Consider the following 27,965-nt stretch of genomic DNA (forward strand, 5'->3'; position numbering starts at 1 on the left):
CTGTGCAGAAGTCTTGGGTAACAGAGCTAGGGTGCCTAAGGCTTCTGCACAGTACTGTACTTGTCAACGTGGTGCAGAGGGCGAGTTTATAAATCCGGCAGGAGCAAAGGATGTTGGGAATGGCAAGGTTGGAGCACCATACGAGAGGTGTGGGACAGGTTGCAAAGGAGGAATGCCAGGGACGGGGGAGGGGGTGGCGTGGGCGCAGACACACCCAGCTCTGAGGCACCAGGCGAGGTCATTTGATTCCAAACAATTGGTTTATTGATCATTACAGAATGTCTCTCTGGTGCTTCCCTCTGCCTTCCCCTTTCCCAACTAAGAGTCCCCTCTCCCTGACCCCTTTGTTTTTTTTGTGGCAGCAGTACAGTACAGTGCAATACATAAAATTACTACAGTACTGTGCAAAAGTGTTAGACACCCTCGCTGTATATGTGTGTCTCAGGCTTTTACGCCTTTTACTTTAATACCATGGAAAGACTGTATAAAACCAGGAATGTAGCCAGTACACTCAATAAGACAGCCTTTCACAGAGCCCTCAGCTTTGTCAAGTACCCTTCCCAACATCGAGCTCCTGAACCAGTGTGGATAACTTCACTCACCTCAACTGTGACCTGGTCCCAAAACCTACGGACTCACTTTCAAGCACTTCACAATATTTTATTTTTAACACACACAGAATATATTTTTAATTTGCATAATTTGTCTTTTGCACATTGGTTGTTTGTAGTTTTTGCCCATGTATAATTTTTTCATAAATTCCACTGTTTTTTTAATTTTCCTGAAAATGCCTGCAAGAAATGAATCTCAAGGTAGTACGTTTGCTCATTAAGTGCCGTATCGTATGATGTGGGGGAATCATGGTCTTTCCATGACTATGATTGTTCTTGGCAAATTTTTCTGCAAATTGTCTGCCTGGCATCAGTAGTCGCATAACCAGGACTTGTGATATGCACCGGCTGCTCGTACGACCGTCCACTACCTGCTCCCTTGGCTTCATGTGATACCTATCGGGGGGGGGGGGGGGGAATAATCAGCTGCTACACCTCGCCCAAGGCTGACCTGCAGCCTAGTGGAGGGAAGGAGTGTCTTACACCTCCTTTGGTAGAGACGCATCTCCACCCCACAACCCAAGTACAATAGGGTTTGACCTAAAAGAAATAAGCTTGAGATTGCTGTGTTTTGCAAAATAAACCGGGGTTATTGAAGTTGAATACACAGATCTGCAAAGAATAGATGGGGGTCTACTTTGATAATAAATTTACTTTGAATTTGACTACTCTTCACCGCCTCTGTTGAAAGGAGAACTCTGTCAACATACATCCTACTTCACCTTTCACCACAGACTGACGAACTGGCCCAGGAAACTGGGAGCCATCTATCAAAGCTTCTCCTGAAAGTGACACCTGGTTCAAACAGAATCCATTCCCCTAGTCAATCCGAGTTTTAACAGCTTATAGAGTATGCTATGGAGAAAAAGAACTTTAAACCATTAACATTTTAAGGAAACATTACAAAAGTAAAAGTCCAACCAAGGGGACGAATAACTGACCTGTAGTCCTGGCCAGAAAGCTTCCAGAGACTGAAAGACAGGCATGGAGACGGTGCCTTTGTACATCTGAACCCAGACATACCAATCATCAAACTTGGTGTAATTCTTAATCACTTTCTCATAGTCTACAAAAAAAAGGAAATAAGTGAACTGAAAGGAACAAAATAGAGATAATGACAAAGGAAACAGGCCTTCATAAATCAATGTATTGGGTACAAGAGTTGAGATGCTATGCTGAAGTTGTCTAACATTGGTAAGGTCCAATTTGGACTACTGTGTGCAGTTATGGTCACCTATCTATGGGAAAGATAACTTGAGGGGTATAGATAGGGTGAATGCAAGCAGGCTTTTTCCACTGAGACCAGGTGAGACTAGAACTAGAATTAGACTAGAACTAAAGGTCATAGTTTAAGACTAAACGGTGAAGTATTTAAGGGGAACCAGAGGGGGAACTTCTTGTGGTGTGAGTGTTGAATGAGTTGCCAGAAGTGATGGATGCAGGTTTGACTTCAACATTTAAGAGAAAATTGGATATTTTAAGGATGGGACAGGTACGTGGGCTGATGGGACTGGGCAGAATAATAGTTCTGCATTGACTAGATGGGCTAAAGGGCCTGTTTCTGAGCTGGAATGCTCTATGACTCTATCTAATAAACCTCATTCATTCCCCAATTATTTATGTGACAGTTGAGGCCCATTTTGATTAAGGAGGCATTTTGATTAGTGTTGATAATTCAGAATCTGGCCGAGAATGTCATGGGTCCTCTGGAGCATGGGCAATCTCCATCTAAATGTCCTGATTATTAATAGAAAGAACATTTTAAAAATATATTTTATATCCATGTCCACATCTTTAATAAACGATTTAAATAATTTTCTGTCTTCTGAACACTAATGCAAGCTGATATGTTTGCGCTAACAGATTCCCTTCCCCTTCTTATGCTGAAATCAGATCAAAAGCAGCTGAGATTCAACTAAAATAACAGAAATTTACACCAAAAGAGGAGGCAATTCAGCTCACCAAGTCCACACCAGTCTAAAATGGGACCTCAGGTTAACCCCTCCTCCTCCGCTCTCGCCCTGCAGTTGGATCAACCTTGTGCTTCCAAACATGGGGAGAGTTTGTCTCCTATCGGACAGGAAGTTCCAGATCCCTATCACTTGGGTGAATTAAGTTTCTGTTAGCCTCCCCCTAATCCTTTAAGGAATTAGCTCAAAACTATGTCGTCTTGTTTCAGTATCCTCTCCCACAGGAAATGCATCCTTATCTCAGCCTCTGATCTTCATTAAATCTCCCCTTAAGCCTGTGTTCTGAACAAAGTACCCAATGAAGACAGCTTCTCCTCATAACTATAACCCTCTAGCCCTGACAATATCTCCATAGGTCTCCTCTGCACTCTCTTGAGGGCTGCCTCATTCTTTGAGAGCATAAAGACTAGAAGTATTCACTATACTAGCTGTAAAACCAAACGATAGACTAACATAAATACACGAACTTCTGGAGATCCGGAGGAACACACACAAAATGCTGGAAGAACTCAGCAGATCAGGCAGCATCTATGGAGGAAGTCAAACACTCAAAGTTTCGGGCCGAGACCCTTCATCAGCACTGGAAAGAAAGGAGGCATAGTTAGCTTCTTTCCCCTTCCATTCCAGTCCTGATGAAAGGTCTCAGCTTGATACATTGACTGTTTATTCCTCTCCATAGATGCTGCCTGGATGGTGGAGTTCGTCCAGCATGTTCTGTGTGTGTTGCTAATGCTTTATATAGTTCTAGCGTAACCTCCTACTCTACTGCCCCATGCCTTGGCCAATAAAGTCAAGCATTTTATTTGCCCCCTTAGGCACAGGTGGTGGGCTGTAACCAAGGCAGCTTGCCCACACAAAACAGAGAGTAAAACACTCCTCTAGGATTGCCAGGTGGGTAGTACACAATAGGCAAGATACAGCACAAAATCCTTTAATATATTTTCTACTCCTCCACGTTATGCCTTACAGAAAGAGCAGTGGACCAGCCTACCCTCCATGAACTCTGTCTATGTTTGTCACTACCTCGGGAAAGTTCTTTTTAAACACTTCTCAGCAGAGCGTAGGCATCAAATCACAGTCACAAGAGAACTCCAGATGCTGGGAATCCTGAGCAACACATGCGAAATGCTGGAGGAACTCAGCAGGTCAGAGAGCATCTACAGAAGGAAATAAGCAGTCAACATTTTGGCTGGAATGTCAACAGTCTATTCTCCTCTATAGATGCTGCCTGACTTACTGAGCTCCTCCAGCATTTTGTGTGTGCAACACAAGCAGCATTTTCTAACCCTCTGTCAGCCATTCCACATTATCCCTTCCTGAAAATTATAAGCAAGAATTGCGGACACAGCTCAACCCATCACAGAAACTAGTTTCCCTCCACAAACTCTGTCTATGCTTCTCACTGCTTCAATAAAGTTCACAGTTCAGTATACTAAGCCAATTTAATCAAAGACCCCACCTGTCATGGACATTCTCCCTTCTTCCATCAGGCAGAAGTTTCAAAAGCAACACACACAAAATGCAGTGGTGAATGGGCAGGGGCAGCACTTTGGCTGCAAGGGTAAGTGCTGAGAAAGAGATTAGTGGGGAGGTACAAACGGTTGGGGGAACGATCCCTGTAGAAAGCGGGAGGGGGTGGGTAAGATACGCTTAAAGATATGTTTGGTGGTAGGATCCTTTTGGAGAAGGCTTAAGTTATGGAGGGTGATGTGTCGGATGTGGAGGCTGACGGGGTGGCAGGGAAGGACAAGAGGAACTTTATCACCATTGAGACGGCGGGAAGATGGGGTGAGCGCAGATGTTGGGGAAATGGAAGAGATGCAGGTGAAGGCAGTATCTATGGTGGAAGAAGGAAAACCCTGTTCTTTGAAGGAGGAGGACACCTCAGATAGAATGGCAGGGCAGATACAAAAAGCCTTGAAAGCACGTACTATCAGGCTCAAGGACATCTTCTACCCCGCTGTTATTCCCTGGTGCAACGGGACAGACTCCTGACCTCACAATCTACCTCGTTATGATCTTGCTCTCTAATGTTTACCTGCACTGGACTTTCTCTGCAGTTGTTACTATTCTGCATTTTATTGCTCTAATAAACCTTGCACTACCTTAACGCACCTTGTAATGATCTGATCTGTATAAACAGCATGCGAGAAAAGCTTTTCACTGTATCCCGATACATGTAACGAACCAATTCAATTCAAGATGCGCCACAGTGGTGACAACACAGTGGTTTAACTAAAGCACAGCACAGCTCTCACCAAGGAAAGACGACATCAGGCCTTCGTCTTGCAACAGAATGGCTCCTTTCACCAGATACTCGAAGTAAGAGTCGACTCCTGCCCCAATCCCAGCATCCTGGGCCACCCACTTTGAAGTTAACACATCAATATGGTTTCCCACCTTTGGAAAAGAATTCGGGTTGGGAGGGGAAATGTGGAAGGAAGAAAAAATCCAGTTAATACAGACTCCCATATTAAAGTCAACGTTCAAAGTAAATTCACACAAAATGCTGGAGGAACTCAGCAGGCCAGTCAGCATCTGTGGGAAAAAGTACAGTCGACATTTCCGCCCAAGAACCTTCAGCAGGACTGAAATTTATTACCAAAGTACGTGTGTGTCACTATATGCTACCCCGAGATTCATTTTCTTGCTGGCATTCAGAGTAGAATGAAAAACTCCACACAAAGAACAAAGTGCAAAAGACAAGCTGTGCAAATACAAAAAGGATAGATAAATAGTTAATTCTGAAAACATGGGTTGTGGAGACATGGAAAGTGGGCCCACAAGTGCACACGGTCACTACAGCGTTGTGGTGAGTGAAGATGTCCATGCTGGTTCAGGAGCCTGAAAGGGCTGAAGGATAGTAACCATTCCTAAACCCGGTGGTGTTGGACCCAAGGCTCCTGTACCTCCTTCCCGATGGCAGCAACGAGAAGAGAGCATGACCTGGATGGTGGGGGTCCCTGATGATGGATGCTGCTTTCTTGTGGCAGTGCTCAGTGGTGGGGAGGGCTTTTCCTGTGACGGACTGGGCTGCATCAGCGAGTGAGACTTTGGCTTGGTAATGGGACATCGCTGGAACTGCCCCTCACTCAGTTCCCTCTCAGACTTACAGCTCAACCCAGTGAGACCTTCCTGCAAACTGTTTGCTACTCCAGATTCCAGCACCTGTAGTTACTGGTGTCTGCCCCTTAGTCCATTACTTCTCAGGTTTTTATTTAAAAACATCACTACTGAAGCAACCTGCTGGAATTCCAAATCAAAGTTATAGCTGTGAATAATAAATAATTGTGCAGTTTTATTAACTAGCTCTTCTCCCTCCCTAATTCTTCTTTCATCAGCTGATCAAGAAAAAAAATCCCTACACAATGGACTCCAGCTCTGACTCCTTATCTACAAGTTGAGGACAGTTCAAAGTACATTGATTATCAGAGTACACACGTCTCCATACACAACTGTCAGATTCATTTTCTTGAAGGCATTCACAGTAAAACAGACACAAAATGAAATAGAACAGCATTCATCATCAAGGGCCCCCATCATCCAGGCCATGCTCTCTTCTCACTGCTACCAACAGGCAGGAGGCACAGGAGCCTGGGGTCACACACCACCAGGTCCAGGAACGGTTATTACCCTGCAACCATCAGGCTCTAGAACCAGTGTGGATAACCTCACTCACCTCAACACTGAACTGATTCCACAAACCACAGACTCACTTTTAAGGACTCTACATCTCATGTTCTCGATACTTAATTTGCACAGTTTACCTTCTTCCGTTCATTGGTTGTTTGTCAGTCTTTGTGTGAAGTCTTTCATTGATTCAATTGCATTTTAATGTGAATCTCAAGGTAGTATATGGTGAGATATACATACCTTGATAATAAATTTACATTCAACTTCAAATTTCAAAGTAAATTTTATTATCAAAGTACATACTACAACGCTGTAGTGATCAAGTAAACTTGTGGGCCCACTTTCCATGTCTCCACAACCCATGTTTTCAGAATTAACCATCTATTTATCCTTTTTGTATTTGCACAGCTTGCCTTTTGCACTTTGTTCTTTGTGTGGAGTTTTTCATTCTACTCTGAATGCCCACAAGAAAATGAATCTCGGGGTAGTATATAGTGACACACACGTACTTTGATAATAAATTTCAGTCCTGCCGAAAGTTCTTGGGCAGAAATGTCGACTGTACTTTTTTCCACAGATGCTGACTGGCCTGCTGAGTTCCTCCAGCATTTTGTGCGAATTTACTTTGAATGTTGAGATTCATTTTCCTGTGGACATGCTCAGCAAATCTATCGAATAGTAACTATAACAGAATCAATGAAAGATCAGCCCGAGTGCAGAAGACAACAAACTGCAAATGCGAATATAAATAAATAGCAAAAATTAATGAGAACATGAGATGAAAGTGAGTATGTTGGCTGTGGGAACATTTCAATGATGGGGCAAGTGAAGTTGGGTGAAGTTATCCCCATTTTATTCAGGAGCCTGATGGTTTGAATTAATGGAAAAGTACACACTTAAATGAGAAACAAAGAGGAAAGCAACTGGTCAACAACAGCTTGCAACTGAATAGCACCATGTTTGTGATAAGCTGGAGTACCTAAGGGAATTTGATATTATACACAAGATATTAGAGTACTGTAGTTTTAGTTTAGGAAGTGCCTTCATGCGAGAGATTTGAAGACAGAGTAACCGCAGCGATTGAAATAATGGATCACCAATTCATGATATACAGGAGATTCCGTCTTTGGTAGAAAGAAGCTAAATCCCATTAGTGTCACATTCGTCTTTGTAGTTGATAACGAAGCTCTCCCTGGACCAAAGTACAAGTGTAACTTCTGCAGTAATCCACGTCAAGTGGAAATCAATACGCTTTGAAAGAAAATTAAGAGTGTTGTGAGCAACTTTGGGTCCCTTATCAAAGAAAGGGTGTGCTGCCATTAGAGAGGGTCCCAGAGGAGGTTCACGAGGTTGATTCCTGGGGAGCATTTGATGGCTCTGGGTCTGTACAAATTCCAGTTTAGAAGAATAATGGGGGGGGTGGGGTGGACTCATGAAAATGTATTGAATATTGAAAGGCCTAGACAGTGAACGTGGAGAGGCTGTTTTCTATAGTGGGGGAGTCCAGGACCAAAGAGCACAGTCTCAGAATAGAGGTATGTCCCTTTAGAACAGAGATGAGGAGAAACTTCTTCAGCAGATGCAGCTGAATCACTGCCACAGATGGTGATGGAGGCCAAGCCAATGGGTATAATTCAAGTGGAGATGAATACATTTGTGATTCGTAATAGCATCAAAGGTCATGGGAAGAGGGTAAGAGAATGGCGTTGAGGGGGATAATAAATCAGCCATGATGAAGTGGCAGAGAAGACTCAATGGGCTAAATAGCCTAATTCTGCTCCTATGTCTTCTGAAATAGTCCTCCTATACTTGAGTTTTACTCAGTCGTTGTTCCAGAAATCAGTTTTTTTTTTAAAAGTATGTGGGAAGGGTCAGGTTTGGCTAATTCTGCAGAGACCATTACTCATATGGTCTGATGGTCTACGATACGAGATAGTTTATTGTCATTCTTCAGCACACAAGTAAAGGAGAACAAAATGACGGTTACTCTGGATCAGATGCTGCATAGAAAATGCAGTGGGGAGACTCTGAAGTCAGCTGGAAGAATGGTCTGATGAAACCAAAATTGAGCTTTTTGGTGATAAGACTAAACGCTATGTTTGGTGTAAGCCAAACACCGCACTTCTTCAAAAACACACGATCCCTTACCGTGAAGCACGGTGGTGGCTGCATCATGCTGTGGGGATGCTCCACTGCAGCAGGCCCTGGAAGGCCTGTGAAGGCAGAGGGTAAAATGAATGCAGCAAAATACAGGGAAATCCTGGAGGAAAAAAATAATGCAGTATGCAAGAGAACTATGATGAGAAAAAAATATTTTCCACCAAGACAATCAATCCAAGTATAAAGCCAAACCTGAACAGGAATGGCTTAAAAAAAACAACAAAGTTAATGTCCTGGAATGGCCAAGTCAGAGTCCAGACCTCAATCCAATTGAGAATTTGTGGCTGGACTTGAAAATGGCTGTTCACTCACGATCCCCGTGCAACCTGACAGAGCTTGAACAGTTTTGTAAAAGAATGGGGGTAAAGTTGCAGTGTCCAGATGTGCAAAGCTGACGGAGACCCATCCACACAGACTCAAGGCTGTATTTGCTGCCAAATGTGAATCTACTAAATACTGACTTGAAGGGGGTGAATACTTAAGCAATTAATTATTTGTGTTTAATAATTGCAATAAATTTAAACCAATTTGTAGAAATTTGTTTTCACTTTGACACGAAATAAGGTTTTCTGTTGATCGGTGTCAAAAAAAAAAGCCAAATTAAATCTGTGAGTCAATGTTGTAAAACAATAAAACATGAAAACTTCCAAGGGTGGTGAATACTTTTTATTGGCACTGTATATATCTGCTCCCTTAGAATACCTTTCCAATAACTACTGATGTCAGATCTATAATCTCCTAGTTTATTTTGGAGCCTTCTTAAACGCCGGAACAACACTGACTATCCTCCAATCCTCTGGTACCTCAGCTATCACTTCGGATGATCTCTGCACTTGCTTCCCACAGAGTCTGAGGGAACAGCTCGTCAAGCCCTGGGAATTTATCCACCCTAATTTGCCTCGAGACAGCAAACACCACCCCCTCTAATGTACACATGGTCCATGAAGTTGATGCCCCTTTGTCTACTTTTGTAGACTCTGTATCTGTCTCCTGCGTAAACACGGATGTAAAAAATTCATTTAAGCTCTTCCCCTTCTCTTTAGGCTCCACACACGGATTGCCATTCTGATCTTCCATGGGACCAGATTTGTCCCTTGCAATCGTTTTGCTCTTAACATATCTATAGAATCCCTTAGGATTCTCCTTCACCTTGTCTGCCAGAGCAACCTCGTACTCCCTTCTGATTCATTTCTTGTACTCAATTTTTTCTGTACTCTTTCAACATTATTTATGCCTTTCCTGTAGGTAGGTGACCAAAACAACACACACTACTCCAAATTAGGCCACACTAATGTCTTGTACAAATTCAAGATAACATCCCATCTCCTGTACTCAGTACTTTGATTTATGAAGGCCATTGTGCCAAAAGCTTTTTTTTAACGACTCTATCTACCGGCAATGTCACTTTCAATGAATCATGGAACTGTATGTTCAGATCCCTTTGTTCTACCTTACTCTTAAGTGCTCTACCATTCATTATGTAAGACCTACCCTGGTTGGTCCTACCTCACATTTGTCTGCATTAAATTCCATCTGTCATTTTTCAGTCCATTTTTCCAGCTGGTCCAGATCCTGCTGCAAGCCATGATAGCCTTTCTCACTGCCCACTACACCCTTCAATCTTGTTGTAATCAGTAAATTTGCTGATCCAATTAACCACATTATCATCCAGATCATGGATATAGATGACAAATAACATTAGACCCAGCACCAGTCCCTGCGGCACTCCAGCAGTCACAGGGCTCCAGTCAGAGAGGCAACCATCTACTACTGCTCTCTGACTTGATACACAAAGCCAATTTACTACCTCACCTTGAATGCCAAGCGACTGAACCTTCTTGTCCAGTCTCGCATGCCTTGTCAAATGCCTTGCTAAATCCATGTAGATAACAACCACAGCCTTGCCTTCATCCACTTTTCTGGTAACTTCCTCAAAAAACTCTACAGGATTGATTAGACATGACCTACCACACACAAAGCCATGCTGACTATCCTTAATCAGTGCATGTCTTTCCAAATACTTATATATCTGATCCCTTAGAATACTTTCCAATAACTTTCCCACTACTGATATCAGGCTCATCACCTATAATTTCCTGATTTACTTTTAGAGTATTTCTTGAACAATGGAACAACATCGGCTATCCTCCAATCCTCTGGAACCTCAACTGTCGCTAAGGATGATTTAAATACCTCTCCAAGGGTCCCAGCAATTTCTGCACTTGCCTCCCACAGGATCCAAGGGAAACATCTTGTGGGCCCTGGAGATTTATCCAGCCTAATTTGCCCCAGGACAGCAGACATATCCTGCTCTGTAAGCTGTACAGGGCCCATGAAGTTGATGCCACTTTGTCTACTTCTGTAGACTCTGTGTCTGAGTAAACATGGATGTAAAAAATTCATTGAAGATCTCCCCCTTCTCTTTAGGCTCCACACACGGATTGCCATTCTGATCTTCCATGGGATCAGTTTTGTCCTTTACAATACTTCCGTTCTTAACGTACCTATAGATTCCCTTAGGATTCTCCTTCACCTTGTCTCATGCCTTCTTTTAGCCTTCCTGATTTCTTTCTTGAATGTTCCCTTGCATTTGGTCCACTCTCTCCTCTGATAGGATTCCTCCTTCTTCTCTGGCCCTTTATCTTTCCAATCCACCTGACCTTACAGCTGTCCTCCTTCCCCCCCCCCCCCACCTTTTTATGCTGCCGTCTGCCCCTTCCTTTCCAGTCCTGAAGAAGGGTCTTGGTCCAAACCAACCACTATTTATTCATTTCCATAGATGCTGCCTGACCTGCTGAGTTTCTCCAACATTTTGTGTGTGTTGCTCCAATATGATTAGTTTGTTTAAGAGGTGCTTGGGGAAACAGGTTTTTTGATGGGCTTCAGAGAGAGAGAAACTCTAACCCTAACCCTGTAATCTCTAATTTAATGCCAGCCTAAATCATGGGACAGTTTACATTGACCAGTAACCTGGTATGTCTTAGAAAACCGGAGCACCAGGTAGAAACCCGTGCAGTCACGGGAGAACATACACGCTCCTTCCAGGCAGCGTCGGGAATTGTTTCTATTGATTTTTAACACCTGAAATGGGAATGGGATTGAACTTGCAAGTCAGGAATTTGAATGTACATAAGGTTACCAATATTTGTACCTGCCAGTCAATTCTGTATAAAAATGGAATTTCTCTGTTCGGATTTCGGAACAATTTGGTGACGGGCCGGGCTGTTCTCCTTGTGCACAAGTAAAGAAAGTTTGACTGTGGAACCAGTGTGAGTTTTCAGAATCCAGTTAATCAGCGACGACACCTGCATGCAGTCAGATTTACAATTCAGGCACGGGTTCATAAGCAGCAAGTAACATTTAATGCCACTAAAGTCTGACCTCCCACGGTAAGTGAAAATCCAAAAAAGCGCAGAAGCTGGAAATACTCGGCAGGTCAGGCTGCAGCTGTGTAGAAAGAAGATTCTTCATGTCAAAGAACTTTCTCTAGAAGAACCTGTTGATTGCTTTGAACTTTTGAAGACACAGACTGCAAGTGCTGGAATCTGAAACACTGGTCATTCCTTTTCTCCCACAGATGTTGCTGAGTTCTTCCAGCATTTCCTGTTGTGGCCACATGCTTCTGACGTTTAATGGCATTACCATTACATAGTCCCCCAGTCATATCAACCAGACACATAAATATCAAGACAAACAAGAGAAAATCTGCAGATGCTGGAAATCCAAGCAACACACACAAAATGCTGGAGGAACTCAGCAGGCCAGGCAGCATCTATGGAAAAGAGAACGATCCTGCTGAAGGGTCTCGGCCCAAAACGTAGACTGTTCTCTTTTCTGTAGATGCTGCCTGGCCTGCTGAGTTCCTTCAGCATTTTGTGTGTGTTATATAAATATCAAGAACAGGTCAGTGACTGGATATTCTGGAGCAAGTTGACTCACTTCCTGACACCACAAAACCCTTCTACTGTCTACAAGACACAAGTCAAAGACACGATGGAACACTCTTCAACTTGCCTGGTTGACATAACGACACTTGATGAAGCTTGCCGCCATCCAGGACTAGTTAGCACAGTTGACTGGCTACTTACCAGCCACAATGAGCACCTATTCACTAGCGTACCACGACTCTACTGCGTGCACCATCTCCAAAACGCACTAGTTGCTCACCCAGTCTATGCTGCCAGCTCCCAGATCGACAACCTCTACAGGAACACTGTGACCTCTCCAAGGCCCTCGTACACAACCTTGGTCCTTCATGATTACTAGGTCTACATCCCAGAACTCCTTCCTGCACAGCACAGGTGGGAGTTCCTTCACCAAGAGAATCCAGAGATTCAAGATGATGCAAAAACATCACGATTCACATTGAGCCTTGCTGGTAAAACACACGAAGGTCTTCTCAATTTCACTGTGTCACAGAACACAGCACAAACCTACCAGTCTACACTGACCGTCAAGAATCCACCTGTGCCAGATCCCATCTCCCAGCACTTGGTCTGTAGCTTATTATACCTTGACAATTCACACGCTACCAATACCGAGAAAACCTCGGCCTCCACCACCCCCTTGGGCTTGTAAGACTGCCCATTACACTGCCAGGGTTGAGGGCAGCAATGAAGGTTCTCCGTCTCTGGGCTTCCTTCAGTAAGTCAGTAGCTCAGTTTTCACTACCATCACCTATGCAAGTCCCCGGGTGGAGACTCAGGAATACTGTCACACTTGGATGTAGATGGATTCTTCATCGCTGTTGGTGTAACTATTTTGTTTTACTAGTCAGGTTGTTAGTCCTGAACTGAACCCCCAATCCAGGAGGGCCAGCAGACCACTCTTACTCTGGCCTCTAACCTTTGACCTCTTTGGCATGGGTGACCCTACCAAGCACCAAAGCATAAAGCCCTGGTAGCTCTCCCAGATCATTGAGGCACGCAAGCCTCCAAACCCTACGACAAGGTTGTGGTCCTCCAGAGGACAACGTATGGTACGTCATCTAAGCATCGCGTTGAGAACGTAGTTTATAAAATGCAGAGTTTGTGCACAGAAAACATTTATTTGTTGGTTGTTACTAAAAATTCACCTATCAGTCAGATGACTGGATGTCTCTAGAGTGGGGATAGGGAAGGGCACGAGCCTGGATTAGTAAAGTTGCAGAAATGATTATCATTGAGTAGGGAGATTTTACTTGCTGTCATTACTGAGTACATTGTTCACTGCCTCAGTAAAACAGCCAATGCAATCAAAGACCCCTCCCTTCCTGGTCATTCTCCCTTCTCCCCCCACTCCCATTAGGTAGAAGATACCAAAGCCTGTATGCACACACCACCAGGCTCAAGGACAGCTTCTATCTTGCTCTAAGACTACTGAATGATTCCCGGGTACAGGGATTCCCAACTGGGAGTCCACAGACCCCTCAGTTAATGGTAGGGGTCCAAAGCATAAGGAACCCCCTACCCACGCCTGCAAGGAATTTGTACATTCTCCCTGTGACCACGTGGCTTTTCTCCGGGTGTCCCAGTTTCCTCCCACAGCCCAAAGTCCTACCGGCTGGTAGGTTAATTGGTCATTGTAAATTGTCCAGGATTAGGATACGATTAAATTGGGAGAATCGCTGGGTGGTGCAGCTCGAAGGGCCAGAAGAGCCTACTCCGCACTGTATCTCAATATATAAAATAAATAAAAGAGGGACTCGACCTCACAATTTACCTGGCCACAGCACTTACACCACATTGTCCACCTGCACATCACTTCCCCTGCAACTGTGACACTTTCTTCTGCATCCTGTTATTGCCTTTCCCCTGTACCACCTCGATGCACCTACTGAGGTGATACGATCTTTATGGATGGCGGGGGGGGGGGGGGGGTGCGCGGCAAGGTGGTGTAGTGGTTAGCACATTGCTTTATAGCACAGGCGACCTGGGTTCAATCCCTGCCCCTGCCTGTAAGGAGTTCATATACTCTCCCCATCGCTGTGAGTTTACTTCGGCTATTCCGGTTTCCTCCCACAACCCAAAGGCATTCCAGTTGGTAGGTTAATCGGTCTTTGCAAATAGTCCTGTGATTAGGCTTGGGGGGTGGGGAACTGCTGGGCGGTGCGGTTTGAGGGACCAGAGAGGTCTATTCCACACTGTATCCCAACAATAACATAAAACAAAAGCTCAGTACACGGAACAATAATCAACTAACTTTCCAAACCAACTCAGTGGCAAGTTACTACGGAACCTCTAAGCCGAGAAAACGTAATGTAGTGACAATAAAAATCATCCCCAAAATGAGCCAAAAACGAAGGTGAAAACTTCCAAGCCCCAAATAGAGTTGAGGATCACTCACAAGGCCAATGTCCGACCGGCTTTTCCACAATCCGTCCAGTGCCTTTTTCGCCACCTCCTCAAACACGGGGTCGCCCGTCAAGCGGCTCAGCGTAGCAAACTCCAGTATGAAGGTGCCTATTCCTGCGGTGCACGTGACTGGCGTCTCACCGGGATTCACCCCGTTCATAAGATTCACCGTCCCAAATGGCATTCCGGTTGGAGTCTGGAAAGCTTTAAGTAGAGTGATAACGAAAGCGGTTACTCCCACTGAGCCCACTGTTACACTGAGCCAACCGCCATCGAGGTCATGTATACAGGAAGGTGGCAGAAATTAAAGGCCAGCAATATCATAAAGGATCTCACCCACCCTGCTTATGGACTGCTTGACCCACTCCCATCAGGGAGGAGGCTACGTATCACCCACACCAGGACCACCAGACTCAATTTCTGCCACTGCCTGCAAAGAGTTTGTACGTTCTCCCCGTGACTGTGTGGGTTTCCTCCGGGTGCTCCGGTTTCCTCCCACAGTCTACAGACGTGCCGATCGGTAAGTTAATTGGTCATTGCAAATTGTCACATGATTAGGGTGGGGTTAAAAACTGGGGAATTGCTGGGCGGTGCAGCTTGAAGGACCGGAAGGGCCTATTCCACACTCTATCTCAATAAATAAATAAGAACAGTTACTTCCCCAAGCTGTTGGGCTGATCAGCACCTCCACCCGCTAACCCACCACTACTTTATCATTTTCTGTCAGTCACCTTATGTACAGACATTCCTGTGCCTCGTGTCACTTTATGTACAATGTATACATAGACTGATTGTATGTACATAAGGTGACACTAGGTATGAGAGGATATTTATATTTAACGTGGTTTTAATTGCGTTCATTATGCTTAATATGTTATTTATTGCTCCATCGGATGCAGAGTGACAATCATTCTGTTCTCTTTATACTTGTGTACTGAAGAATGATATTAAACAATTTTGAATTTTAAACAAATTTGAATCAAACCAAACCATAACGAACAGAAGAACCTGCCAAGGAACCTGGTATAAATCACGACCACGACTTCAGCTGGCAAAGTTCTTCAGTTTACAGAAAGTTCTCTTTCTTCCTTTGAATTTACAACTTTAACATCTACCCACTTCTTCCATCGGTATCTGGGAGCCAGTGACAATTTTTCCATTCATAGTGCTCCGGTGCAGGGGTTCCCAATCTGGGGTCCACAGACCCCCTCGGCTAACAGTGGGGATAATGTCCATGGCACGAAAAATGTTGGGAACCCCTGCTCTAGTGATAATGCTTCAGAACACTACTCCATATTAATCAGATAAAAACACAAAATGCTGGCAGAACTCAGCAGGCCAGACAGCATCTATGGGAGGAGGTAGTGATGACGTTTCCGGTCGAAACCTTGACTCCTGGTGAAGGGTTTCGACCCGAAACGTCGTCACTACCTCCTCCCATAGATGCTGTCTGGCCTGCTGAGTTCTGCCAGCATTTTGTGTTTTTATTTATTTCCAGCATCTGCAGATTCACTCGTGTTGCCTCCATATTAATTAGAGTTGCTATTGGAAAAAAAATTGGAGACAAGTCTCGATACTTAGGCACTTCTTACAAATGGAATAGAATTAGTTTTCCTGAAATTTTGTTTTTTTATTCGGTGATAACGACAGGGCGAGACTGATGATGATAATATGCAAGTCAGATTCACATTCAAAATTGATGTCATGTGAACACACACAAAATGCAGGTCTGGCAGCATCGGTGTAAATGAATTGAATAATGAAATGAAAATAAATGACGTTTCAGGCCAAGACCCTTCTTCAGGACTGTAAAAGGGGGAAGCCACCAGAATAAAAAGGTTGGGCGGGGAGGGGAAGGAGGATAGCTCGAAGGTGATAGGCGAAGCCAGGTGTGGTGTAAGGATAAAGGGCTGGAGAAGGAGGAATCTGAGAGGAGAGTGGACCATAGGAGAAAGTGTTTGATAGATTCTTGATTAGTCATAGCGTGAAGCGATACAGGGAGAAGGCAGGAGACTGGGGCTGAGAGAGAAAACGGATCAGCCATGATGAAATGGCAGAGCAGACTCGATGGGCCAAATGGCCTAAATCTGTTCCTATATCTTACGGTCTTAAGGAGGGACCCGGGGAGGGGGTGACAGGCTGGTGAGAAGAGGCAAGATGTCAGAGTGGGAATAGAAAAAGAGACGAGGGGAGTGGAAATCTTTTTTAAATTGAAGAAATTGATACTCATACCCTTAGGTTGGAGGCTACTCAGACAGAATATAAGGGTGGCTTTATCTGGGCACGTGGGGTGGCCATGGACAGACATGTCGGTCTGGGAACGGAAATTGGAATTAAAATGTTTGAGCATCGGGAAGTTCCACTTTCGCCAGATAGAGTGGAGGTGCTCGACAACGTGATCTCCCAATTTATGCTGGGTCCCACCAATGTGGAGGAGGCCACATCAGGAACACCGGACACAATAGACAACCCCAGCAGATTCACAGGTGGAATGTTGCCTCACCTGAATTTAGTGCTCCTGGGCTTTTGCTTCTGCATAGGCCGTAATGATTTGTCGTTATTTTGAGCGATCTAGGGTTTTCCTCTTTGGAGAGAAGGTGGATGAGAGGTGACTTAACAAGAGTAGTACAAGATGATAACAGGCTAAGATGGAGCACACAGCCAGTGACTTTTTTTCCAGGGCGGCGTAACTTCAAGGTGCTTGGAGGAAAGGATGGGGGATGTCAGAGGTTTATCAACAGGAGGACCCCAAGATCCCTCTGGTCCTCCACACTGCTAAGAATCCTGCCAGTTACCTTGTATTTTGCCTTCAAGTTCAACCATTCAAAGCACATCATTTCACACTTCTCTGGATTGAGCTCCATTTGCCTCTTCTTAGCCCAGTCAATGTCCCACTGTAACCTTCAACAACCTTCTACACTATCCACATCACCAACCTTCATATTATTTGCAAACATTACTAACTCACCCTTCCACTTCCTCATCCAAGTCAAGTCACAAAGAAACTCATGTCTTTCCCCCCACTCCCACAGAGACAAGATAAATCATTTCTATCTATGCAAAAGCAAGACCCCAAGAACACTAATTACCAACTTCTAAGGCCATGGAATGGACCCTAACTAATACTTGTCAGGTGATCATGACATCATCACACTTGCTGTACACAAAATGGCTGCCTCATTTCCTACATCAGAACAGAGACTGCACTTCAAAAGTAAACTTTAATTGGCCATACAAAGGCACTTTACAACTCAAACATGAAAGATTCCACAAATGCTAGAAATCCAGAGTACCACACACAAAATGCAAGAGGAACTCAACAATTCAGGCAGCAGTCAATGTTTCAGGCTGAGACATTTCATCAGGACTGGAAAGAAGGTGAGAAGAATAAGATGGGGTGGGAATCGGAATCAGACACGTCATGAAATTTGTTAACTTTGTGGTAGCAGTACAATGCAGAACATAATAATGGAGAAAAACCTGTGAATTACAGCAGGTGTATATCTTTTAAATAGTTAAATAGGTAGTGCAAAAATAAAAAGTTTAAAAAAATGTAGTATTCATGGGTTCAATGTCCAGTCAGAAATTGGAAGGCAGACAGGAAAAGTTAATCCTGAATCAGGTGTGCCTTCAGGCTCCTGTACCTCCTTCCTGATGGTAGCAATGAGAAGAGGGCATGTCCCAGGTAATGGGAGTCCTGAATGATGGATGCCGCCTTTTTGTGGCATCGCTCCTTGAAGATGTCCTGGATACAACAGAGGCTAGTGCCCATGATAGAGCTGACTAATTTTACAACTCTCTGTAGGTTACTTCAACCCTGTGCAGTTCCACAACACCCCCCCCCACCCCAACTCCACCCCATGCCAGATGGTAAAGCTGCCAGTCAGAATGCTTTCCACGGTACACCTGTAGAAATTTGCAAGTACAAGCCGACGGGTGATAGATGAGACCAGGTGACAGGGAAGGAGGGTGGGTGGGAGGGAGAGAGGGATGAAGTAAAAAGCTGGGAGGCGATTGGTGGAAAAGGTAAAGGGCTGAAGAAGAAGGAATCTGATAGGAGACGAGAGCGGACCACAGGAGAAAGGGAAGGAGGAGGGGCACGTGGAGGTGACGGCAGGTGAGAAGAGGAAGAGGAAGGCCAGAAAAGGGAATGGAAAAAGAGAGAAGGGAGAGTGGGTAAAAATTGCCAAAAGTTACAAAAATTTACAACTGCAAATCCATTCAATAAACATTGGCCAATAATTGTCCTTGACATTATCGCCCGAGAACATATTGAAACAACAGATGGAAGATTTCCATTCAACCAAGTATTTTTTTTAAAAACGGTGGCTAGCTATACCAGTATAAACAACCAGGAAATTCACAGCACCTGTAACACCAAATGAGACAAGTAACTGCAAATATTCATTCACTAACTCAGACTAAATGGAATTCCTCTGTGAAAGAGAACATTTAGCACTATAGTTCAGCACAGTCAGAAGGGAAAAGACAAACTTGCCAGTGACTACCACACACAACTCAAAATAGCTTATGGCAAAGTGTCCTGCTAACCACAAGGTGGCTCACAGAGCCTCCCAGAGATGCAGTTCCTTTATTACTGCTGAATGCTACAGTGAACAGATCAACATTAGACAGTGGAACATGAACATTGATAAGCCAAAGCATTGTCCGTCCTCCTGGTCACAGTCTCCCACCATGGAGATAATGGCACTTAAATCGCATCCCTAGATATCCTTCTCCTCCAAGAGGACCACAACCTTGTTGCAAGGTTTGGAGCTTCAATGACCCAGAGAGCCTGGAGTCAGGGCTTTCTGCTTTGGCTCTTGGTAGGGTAACCCAAACCAAAGAGGTCAAGGGGTAGAAGCCAGACTAAGAGTGGACCACCGGTGCTCCAGGTTTGAGGGTTCAGCTCAGGGCTAACAACCCTGACCAGTCAAAAAACAATTGTTATAGAAACAGCAATGAAGAATCTTCTATACAGACAGAGATGGAGGATCTTCATTGCTGCCCTAAATGCCAGCGGTGTAACAAGCAGTAAATGTATCATTCTAGGAATGCAATGAGAGGTTGTGTTTCAACCTGGTACACTGTATAGGCTCTGGAGCACTGGGCACCATATCTTTAGTCACTGCTGATCAAGCCCATAGATCTACAGAAATGAAACTGGAATTGGAATTGAATTTATTTTTTACATTTTTTATTTCTTATTTCAAATATCGTCGTCTGAACCCTTAGTGCCTAGGTGGCACATGGGGCTGTATTTCAAACGTACGTGAGTAAAAATCGTTATGTTACGTCTCCATCTAAATGTGCAATCATTGTAATTTATAATAACTTATGTTAAATAGAACAGTCAGTGTAATATGGAGTACACTCAAATCAGCATGAGTTCATCAGTCTGGTGGCCTGGTGGAAGAAGCTGTGGAACCTGTTGGTCCTGGCTTTTATGCTGTGGTACCATTACCCAGATGGTAGCAGCTGGAATAATTTGTGGTTGGGGTGATTTGAGTCACCAATGATCCTTCAGGCCCTTTTTACACACCTGTCTTTGTAAATGTCCTGAATCATGGGAAGTTCACAACTACAGATGCGCTGGGCTGTCCGCACCACTCTCTGCAGAGTCCTGTGATTAAGGGAGGAACAGTTCCCATACCAGGCAGTGATGCAGCCAGTCAGGATGCTCTCAATCGTGCCCCTGTAGAAAGTTCTTAGGATTTGGGGGCCCATATCAAACTTCCTCAACTGTCTGAGGTGAAAGAGGTGCTGTTGTGCCTTTTTCACCACACAGCTGGTATGTACAGACCACGTGAGGTCCTCAGTGATGTGGATGCCGAGGAACTTGAAGCTGTTCACCCTCTCAACCCCAGATCCATTGATGTCAACAGGGGTTAGCCCGTCTCCATTCCTCCTGTAATCCACAACCAGCTCCTTTGTTTTTGCAACATTGAGGGAGAGGTTGTTTTCTTGACACCACTGTGTCAGAGAGATGACTTCTTCCCTGTAGGCCACCTCGTTATTGTTTGATAATAAGGCCAATCGATGTAGTGTCATTGGCAAATTTAATTAGCAGATTGAAGCTGTAGGTGGGGATACAGGGAGTGAAGGAGGGGGCTCAGTACGCAGCCCTGAGGGGCTCCTGTATTGAGAGTCAGAGGGTTGGAGGTGAGGGAGCCCACTCTTACAACCTGCTGGCATCTGTGAAAGGTGGTGAATCTGTGGAATGCATTGCCACAGACATCTGTGGAGGCCAAGTCATCGAGTATATCTAAAGCAGAGGTTGATAGGTTCATGATCAGTAAGGACATCAAAGGTTATGGGGAGAAGGCAGGAGGAGGAGGTTGAGAGGCGCAATAATGGAATGGTGGAGCAGATTTGACAGGCCAAATGGTCTAATTCTACCCCCATGCTTTATTTTTACTGTGGAATAGACCCTTTCAGTGCTTTGAGCAATGCCACCTAGCAATCCCACAATTTAATCCTAGCCCTAATCACAGGACAATTTACAATAATCAATTAACCTACCAAATGGTACATCTTCGGACTGTGAGAGCAAAGCAGAGTACCTGGAGGAAACCCACAGTCACAGGGACAGCATACAGGCAGTGGTGGGAATTGAATCCGGGTCGCCCGTACCGTAAAAACGCTGTGCTAACCACTACGCTACCGTGCCGCCCTTACGGTCTTAGGGAGGACATACTCGCCTTGGAGGGGGTGCCAAGACGTTCAAGGGTCACGGAGCACAGAAACGGGACTTTCAGCCTCGAGTTCATCACCAACCCATTTGTACTAATACAGGTCAAATCTGCCAATCAGTAATTCAGTTCTACCGCTGCTTCAGACACAATTGTCACCAGCCTAATTTCAAATTTCCCGCATCATGTGCCAACCTGTCGGGCGCCATTAGCAGAATCAGCCGTTGACATAGTCTTTAAAAGAAACAAGTTGCTCCTCTGTGTTATTCTGCATTTATTTTTATAATCTGTGCTATTCTAGCAACAGTCACATCTTCACTGAAGTGTAACTATACACCGATACCTCGTCAGGTATTTTGCCTGTACTGTACTTAAATAAATTTCACTTGTTTTTCATTTGTCGTTTATTTTTTTCTTTATTATCCACCTTGTTCTATTTCCAGGGTAGTTTAAAGGTAGGATGAGGTGACCATCAAGTGGGTTGGAGGTGTTTATTTATTTAATCCTAACCTATTCGCCGGTGATTCCGCAAAATCACTGATCAGGCACTGCACAGATCCCAATCATTCCAGATTTGTGGTGGTCAACCTGTACCATTTTATTCTGCTCAGATGCTCATTGATTTTTTCTCTCCTCCCCACCCCACACACAAATTCTACCACTCCCCTGCATACCAGGGACAACTTGCAGCAGCCCAATAACCTACCGATCACGCCTTTGAAACGCGGGAGGGAATGGGAGCACCCAGAGGAAAGCTACACAAACTGCACCCAAGGTCAAGGCCAACAGAGCTGAGGCAGCAGCACTGCTGATGCCCACGAGTGTCCGTAAAAGTTACCCCTTTCACGGTTGCCCCGTTATGTGAAACTAATTCAACCAGAGGGTGGCGCGTGTGTGGAGCAAGCTGCCAACAGAAGCGGTAGTGCCAGTTCAGTTGTAACATTTAAGAAAAGTCTGGATGGGTTAATGGGTGGGAGAAGTGTGGAGGTATATGGTACAGGTGCAGATAATTGCGACAAGGCAGGACTAGATGGGCTGAAGGGCCTATTTCTGAGCTGTAGTAGTCTGAGATAAGGAGGTGGAAGCTTCAGAGGGTGCAGAAGAAATTTCCAAGGATGCTGTTCAAACTGGTGGGCTAACTTGGGCTGGGCTGCTTTTTCTGGGGCGGCAGAGGCATGCGTGCAGCATTCTTGATAAATGTCCTCGATGGATGGAAGGGAGACAGACCCCTATGATCCTCTCAGCTGTTCTCACTGTCCTTCCAGTCCACTGCTCCCACACCAGATGGAGATGCAACTTGTCAGGTCGTTCTCAATGGTGCTCCCGTGAAATGCACAGTTAAGATGGCTGGGGGAGAGGTGGGGAGAAGGGGGTGGGGGGGGGAATGCCTCACTTGCCTCAATCTCCTCAGGAAGTGGAGGCCCTGCTGTTGCTCTGCATTCTATGTTTTTATCCAGTCAAACAGAGACACACTAACCCTCAATCCCTTTCCTTGCAGGAATTGGCACTTTTTATCTAAATATTTTTCTTGAAATGTGATGAATTTGCATTTCAACTTGTACGCCTCAGGTTCGACCGTAGCTGGATCACTGAGCAATTCTGCACCACACCTTTCGAATGGAAATGGGAGTAGAGCATAATTAACCACGATAAATTTCAAGGCTTGACTGCATCAACCCTGATAAAGGGCCTCGGCCCAAATCATCGATTGTTTATTCCGCTCCATAGATGCAGCCGGGCCTGCTGCATTCCTCCAGCATTTTACGGGTATTACTTTGTATGATGCCTGTCTGCATTTCCTTCAAATCAGAAGAATGGTGGTGGTGGTGGGGGGGGGGGGGGGGGGGGTTAATCTCAATGAAACCTCTAGAATATTGAAAGGCCTACATAGAGTGGGTCTGGAGAAGATGTTTCCTATAGTGGGGAAGTCTAGGACCAGAAGACACAGCCTCAGAAAACAGGACAACCCTTTAGAACAGAGATGAAGAGTTTCTTGAGCCATATGAGTCTGTGGAATTCATTGCCACAATTGGCTGTACAGGCCAAGTCACTGAGTATATTTAAAGTGCAGGTTGATAGATTCTTGATTAGTAAGGATGTCAAAAGCGAGAAGGCAGGAGAATGCGGTTGAGCCATTATGGAATGGAAGAGCAGACTCAATGGGCCGAATGGCCTAATTCTGCTCCTGTGTCCTATAGGTTTTAAAGGGGAAATAACAGCAAACAGGTCGAGTTAACAGAGGAAAAGCAGGTTGAGTTCTACTCCAATGCGGGATGTAGAAGGAAGCCCTTAAAGCAGTGGGACGCGGGCTACAGAGAAGTAGAATGAAGAAGACGTGGGGTGGGGAGGGGGGTGGAGCATTGAGACACACGGGATCCTCACCTGGCAGCAGTCTACGTGCAGCTTCTTCTGCCAATCTGAGCAGAGGGCCCGTACACGGCCAGCCTGGCTCCACAGCGATGCCGCCCTCCCGGGAGAGCAGGTGAGCAGACAACAGGCCACCCACCACTAAGGAAAGGAAGAAGCACACGGGGTTAAAGTTCGCAAACAAACAGATCAGCCAGCAGAATCTTATTCAAACCACAGTAGCAGCGACCTGGGTTCAATTCTCACCGCAGCCTGTGAGGAGTTTGTACATTCTCCCCGTGACCGTGTGGGTTTCCTCCAGTTGTTCTGGTTTTCCTCCCACAGTCCAAAGACCTACTGGTTGGTAGGTTAATTGGTCACTGTAAATTGTCCCGTGATCAGGCTTGGAATAAACTGGGGGATTGCTGGGTGGGTGGCGCAAAGAGCCGAGAGCATTTAACTGAATAAATAAATAATCAATCCAGTGATTTCAATCTGGACCACAGTACACTGACAATGCTCTTGTGTCGTAGATTAAAGATTCAGTTTTATTAGATACAGCACAGTAACTGGCTGTTCTGGCCCCAGTGCGCCCGTGCTGCACCATTACACCCACGCGCACCCGCCTTTCCAGCACTGTAACGACATTACACCATGCTACCGCGTCACCACTAAAGTTCAGACTTAGATTTCAGACAGCAAGGACACGGTGGGCAATTGACAAGAACTTGTCTTTTAAGCTGGTGAGGTCCAGTGGGGGATACACAAATCCCTAGCAGAGGCAGAGCTGGGTTACACAAACCTTCCATTCGAGAGATCTGTCCACGAGCTGATTTCTCAAGTCAGGAATTTCCATTTGCTATAACTGGCCATTTTGTGTCACTTGCTAGAATTCTTCCATTTTGTGGAACAATCACTCTAACACTACTCTAAATTAAACTAGGGAATGCAGTACTGTGCAAAAGCCTGAGACCAATATACACTATGTAGCAAGGGTGGCTAAGAGTTTTACACAGTACTGTACATTGGTTAAAATAGGGAGGTGGTTGGGAAACAGAAAAACGAATACTTCGCTGTTTATTAGCTCAGTAGTATTAAGTGTTATTTGGTCACTGGAAAGGCATTATATATAGTGCTATGCAAAAGTCTTAGGCACTCTAGTTATATATATATGTGGCTAAGACTTTTGCGCAGTATTGTAAATGACGTCTTTCTAGTCATTAATGAATACAACAAAGCATTCTATTATAATTACAATATTATACACTCACTCACTCTGTGGCCACTTTATTAGTTATAGGAGGTATCTAATAAGGTGGCCACTGAGTACATATTGGCTCCAAGGGTAGTCATAGCTGAAGGGTGGTAGTGGGGACGAGCTCCCACTGCTGAACAAATGCTCTTCACGGTGCGCGTCTCAAACAGCCTCTGACAACCAAGTCCAACTCCTGGCCTTCATGTGTGGCACAGTTCTTACACCCGGTGGAGCTGTTCCCACTGACAGGAGAAGGGGCAAAGGTGGGCCACTGGTGCCTTAAAACCAGTTGCTCCAGGCAGATGGAGTTCATTAACAACGGGTGGTAGCTCATCCAGGAGAGGGAGAACTCCGATTTCAAACCTCCGCTGCCTTGTGGCTACACCCGCTCACGGGAAAAGCTTTGGGAGTAAACCCCGAGGAAAAATCCGGAGTTGGAGTCCTGAAGGCGGCTGACGGCTGAACCCAGAACCGGCACGGCAACTCCTGCAATGCTGCTGGCACCAAACTGTACCGACCTCCGTTGTTCCTTTGGACCTGTTGTCAGCGTGGAGAGGGAGGTCCCACTGCATGGTCGACGGTCGGATCTCCATACCAACTCTGCCCTGGAAAAGCCACTCCCAGGGACTACCAGAGGCGCAGTACCCATGGTCGACCACAACCGACAGAGGCCAACGACGAGTATATATTCACGGCCTCTTGTTGCTGTTGCCCATCCACTGCCAAGTTCATTGTACTGTGCATTCAGAGATGCTCTCTTGCATGCCACTGTTGTAATGCGTGGTTATTTGAGTTACTGTCACATTCCTGTCAGCTTGAGCCAGGCCGACCATTCTCCTCTGACCTCTCATTAACAAAACATTTTTTTCTATCACTGGATGGTGTTTTTTTTTTGTTTTTCGTACCATTCTCTGTAAACCGTAGAGACTAGTGTGTATGAACATCCCAGGATAAGCAGTTTCTGAGATACTCAAACCACCCCGTCTGGCACCAACAATCATTCCACTGTCAAAGTCACTTAGATCACATTTCTTCCCCATTCTGATGTTTGTTCTGAACAACTGAACCTCTTGACCATGTCTGCATGCTCTTATGCATTGAGTTGCTACGACATGATTGGCTGATTAGATACTTGCATTAATAAGCAGGTGTACAGGTGTAGCTAATAAAATGGCCACTGATTGTATATTCTTATTAGGCCACAAGTCTGAAGTCACATCACTTCACTCAAAAGAGGAAACCCAACATTGTCAATCAATGCCACACACACTCGGACTTGCTAGTCACAGCAGATCAGGCATCAAACTGAACCGCTCACTTTTTTATCCTACGGGGATGGAGGTTGATAGGTTCTTGATTAATCAGAGCGTCAAAGATTACAGGGAGAAGACAGGAGAGTGGGGTTGAGAAGGATAATAAATCAGCCATGATGGAATTGTGGAGCAATTAGCTGAATGGCCTATTTCTGCTCCTCTGCCTCCGGAGCATTGAAATCAGGGAAATGGGAAAAAGGGCAAGTCCAGAATTAAACGGACATGGAACAACCACTGCAATTTTATTTTCTATAATTCCTTATAACTCATAAGCGACATCTCTCAAGAGGACTATATCAGCCACATGGTACTTGGGCGGTCGTGATAGACGCCACACAATAGCAGCTGCATCTTTAATAAATAACACAACGATCGAAGCTGGAAGATCCCAGCCGGTCAAGTAGCATTTGTGGAAAGAGTTAGTGCATTGGGCCCAAGACCCTTGTCAGGACCAACTGAGAAAGGCGATAAATGAAACCCCCGCTCTTCTGTGGTCTGCATAACCTCATCAGGACAAGCCCCTACACTCTGTCTGCTACAAAAAGCAGTATCTCCCACCCACAACTGACTTCCCATTTCCATTCTGACACGTCTGCTCACGGCCTCATCTACTGCCGCAGAGAGGCCAAACTCAGGTTGGAGGAGCAATACCTCATATCCCATTTGGTTAGCCTCCAACCTGACAGCATGAATATCGATTTCTCTCCCCTCCCTCCTTCTCTCTTTTTCCATTCCTCATTTCGGTTTCCCTCTCACCCCATCTCTTCTTCTCATCTGCACAATACCTGCCCCTGGTGCCTCTCCTTCTTCCCTTTCTCCCACGGTCCACTGTACTCTATCAGATTCCTTTTTCTTCAGCTCTTTACCTCATTCACCTATCACCTGCCAGCTTCTTACATCATCCTCACAAACACCAATTCTGTTCTGGAAATCCAGAGTGACTCATAAAAAGTGCTGGAGGAACTTTGATAATAAATTTACTTCGAACAGCTTTGCAACGACATACTTGCTCAACAAAGCTACCAACTCTTGTGCAACTACATTTAGCACGGTCCAGTATTAATGAGCAAACATGAGGAAATCTGCAGATGCTGGAAATTCAAACAAAAATATACACAAAATGCTGGTTCTTTCTTGACCCACCTCGAATGTTAGTCTCAAACACAGATGCGTTGACATCGATGTCAAAGTTCATTCCATCCTGAAGAATGTGGACAACTCTCTGAAACTCAGTCACGTTGCCCAGCACCTGAACGCAGAGATCAGGAGAACAGATCAACAGAGGCTCAATCATGCCACACTGCAGGAAGTTCATATGTGTTAATTCTTCATCTGCAGAGTTATAGGGAAAGGTTGAACAGGTGAGGACTTCATTCCCTGGAGCAAAGGGGAATGAGTGTGGTACACAAAATTATGAAGGGTATAGACAGGGTGAATTTGGACTGGGCGACAGTGCCTTGAAAAGCCCAATAACTTGCAGGCACACAAGCAGGTAGATGACAAACAGGGTCCCTAAGACCACACTTTTATAACAGCCAAAAAACAGGAAGGAGAAACTGGTAAAGAAGTGATGGAAATAATTAGAAATTAGGGTGCCGTGGTAGTGTAGCGGTTATCAAGACGCAATTACAGCTGGGAGTTCTACTCCAGTGT

General features: G+C 45.0%; 1 protein-coding gene across 1 annotated transcript in view; it reads right to left on the reverse strand.

Annotated features, from left to right (window-relative positions):
• edem2 (ER degradation enhancer, mannosidase alpha-like 2) overlaps positions 1-27,965 on the reverse strand; it is a 42,086-nt gene that overhangs the window by 10,291 nt on the left and 3,830 nt on the right. The window contains exons 4-8 of the mRNA XM_059980878.1: positions 27,456-27,561; positions 23,781-23,906; positions 14,699-14,910; positions 4,840-4,981; positions 1,553-1,677 (exon numbers count right to left, since the gene is read on the reverse strand). Coding sequence (XP_059836861.1) covers positions 1,553-1,677; positions 4,840-4,981; positions 14,699-14,910; positions 23,781-23,906; positions 27,456-27,561 — 711 coding nt within the window. The remainder of the gene's footprint in view (positions 1-1,552; positions 1,678-4,839; positions 4,982-14,698; positions 14,911-23,780; positions 23,907-27,455; positions 27,562-27,965) is intronic.

Source organism: Hypanus sabinus, chromosome 9, assembly GCF_030144855.1.
Source record: "Hypanus sabinus isolate sHypSab1 chromosome 9, sHypSab1.hap1, whole genome shotgun sequence".
Classification (NCBI taxonomy): Eukaryota; Metazoa; Chordata; class Chondrichthyes; order Myliobatiformes; family Dasyatidae; genus Hypanus; species Hypanus sabinus.